General features: G+C 40.6%; 1 protein-coding gene across 1 annotated transcript in view; it reads left to right on the top strand.

The window, feature by feature from the left end:
• Positions 1-844: 844 nt before the first annotated feature.
• The window catches only part of LOC106533147 (MAP/microtubule affinity-regulating kinase 4), a gene marked incomplete at its 3' end in the record, with an annotated part of 29,380 nt that continues 28,063 nt past the window's right edge, over positions 845-2,161 (top strand). The window contains 1 exon segment of the mRNA XM_014029387.1: positions 845-914. Coding sequence (XP_013884841.1) covers positions 845-914 — 70 coding nt within the window.

The following is a 2,161-nucleotide window of genomic DNA, read 5'->3' as shown; positions in this document are numbered from 1 at the left end:
GGAGCATATCACACCCTTTCTGGCTTCTCTCCACTGGTTGCCTGTGCATTTTAGAGTTGGTTTTAAGGGTTTTTTTATTTGTTTTAAAATCTTTACATGGCCTTACCCCCATCTTACCTCTCTGAGCTTCTCCACCCCATGCCCCTGCACAGTATCTCCGGTCAGCCGATCAGTTGCACCTTAAAATACCAAGGACAAAGCGAACCCTCAGAGGGGATGAAACATTTTCAGTTGCTGCTTCGAAGCGCTGCAATGAGCTACCCCTACACATCAGGCAGGCCTCCTCATTGCCTGTTTTTAAAATTAATCTTAAAACTTATTTTTATTCATGGCTTTTAACACAGTTTGAGACCTTTTTAGCTGTTTTTCTTTTGCTTGTTTTTGGTGTTTGAGTGTTTTTAGTGTTGATTTGTTTTATTATTCTTGGCCCATCATGTACAGCACTTTGTGTCAGTGGCCGCTGTTTTAAAGTGCTTTATAAATAAAGTTAATTTGATTTGATTTGATTTACCCAATCGCTAACATTTGGGCGTGACAGTAGAAAATGTGTAAATTGGTCAAAGTTTTATTATCGGAACCATAAATTTAAACTGACTAAAATAGCTGGACTATTGTTATAACATTCAAACAGRTGCTGATATGATGTTATTGTTAATTTAAAAATTCTTATTTAAATATAATTGGCTGGTAATATTACTGTAACATTGTTTTCTAACAGAAACAATAGTTAAAAACGTTATATTCCTGCCATGGAGTGAATAATTTAATGTGTGAATATAGGAGACTGTAATTACCTAATAAAACAAAAACATTATTTATGCACTAACCAACATTACATAAACCCATGGGTTTGCTGGGAACACCTYACAGAACAACCTATSCAAACAGCTTCAACCTCATCCCAGTGGAAGCAGGTGAGTCCAAGTGGGCCATGTTTGGCACCTCCATTCTTGAAGCACCTACTTTAAGTTGTGTTCACAAAGTTGTATGTGCCTCTCGTGGCAGCCATCCTTAATTATTGTGATGGACACCCTGAGTCAGGAAGCTTGTCAAGCTGTAGAAAGAGTCCTATCAGACTGTTATCTGGACTACAGAGGCAGCCCTAGTTGTCACTGAGGCAAAGGCTCAGATGTCAGAAGGGWTCTGTAAGACCTTGGATAGAGACTCTCAATGGGCTTCAAGAAGGTTTTGACAAACCATCTCACAGCTGAGGCTAGGAAAGCGGCACCTTACCAGCACTGTGTTCAGTGGAGGTTGGGTGCTGTGGATCTCAGTCATGATGTGTTCCAGCAGTAGAAAGTATGTTTCAAGAAGCTTCTTGATCCTACTATGTCTTCTATGGAGCTGAGTCAGGAGACTTTAGGGTTGGGCTTTGCATATCTTTGTGTTGGTATGTGGACATYTTCTGYCATTATGGTAAATGGARCGTACTTATATAGTGCCTTTCTATCCAACCAGGACAATSAAAGCTATTTGTAATCAGTGTCCATATTTACCCATCACATTCACATTCACACACTGATGGGACACATCAGAGGCAGTGGGAGGTTAGTGTCTTGCCCAGGGACACTTCAACATGTGACTGAATACCTAATCAAACCACTATATTTTGACTGGTCAACACAATGGAAACACCCCGTTTTTGGGTCAGGGTCAGGCATGTACCTGTGGGGTTAGGTTTGAGTCAGGGTCAGATATGTACCTGTGGGGTTAGGTTTGAGTCAGGGTCAGGTATGTAGGCCAGTGGTCTCCAATCTTTTTTAGACTTGTGTACCCCCTAAGTCATTTTGTTATACCACTAGTACCCCTTCAGTCAAAATATAATGATGATTCTCCAAAACTATTCCATTTTGTGTTAATTCTGTGATTCTATCTGCAAACTCCACATTGTGGAAATCAAAGGGCTCTACATATCCCAGTCATATTTTCATTTATTTACACACCTAGGAACAATTTCCACGTACGCCCTGTAATATGCTSACATACCACAGTTGGGAATCACTGCTTTAGACCAGTGGTTCTCAATCCAGGTCCTCGTGACCCACTACTCTGCATGTTTTAGTTGTTTCCCTGCTCTTCAGCAGGTTTTTAGGTTCTGCAGAAGCCTGCCAATCATTCATTCATTTAAATCAGGTGTGCCAAAGCAGGGAAACAACTAAAA

Source organism: Austrofundulus limnaeus, unplaced genomic scaffold (assembly GCF_001266775.1).
Source record: "Austrofundulus limnaeus strain Quisiro unplaced genomic scaffold, Austrofundulus_limnaeus-1.0 Scaffold893, whole genome shotgun sequence".
NCBI lineage: Eukaryota > Metazoa > Chordata > Actinopteri > Cyprinodontiformes > Rivulidae > Austrofundulus > Austrofundulus limnaeus.
The sequence above is the reverse complement of the archived record's forward strand: the minus strand, read 5'-3'. Positions and strand labels throughout refer to the sequence as shown.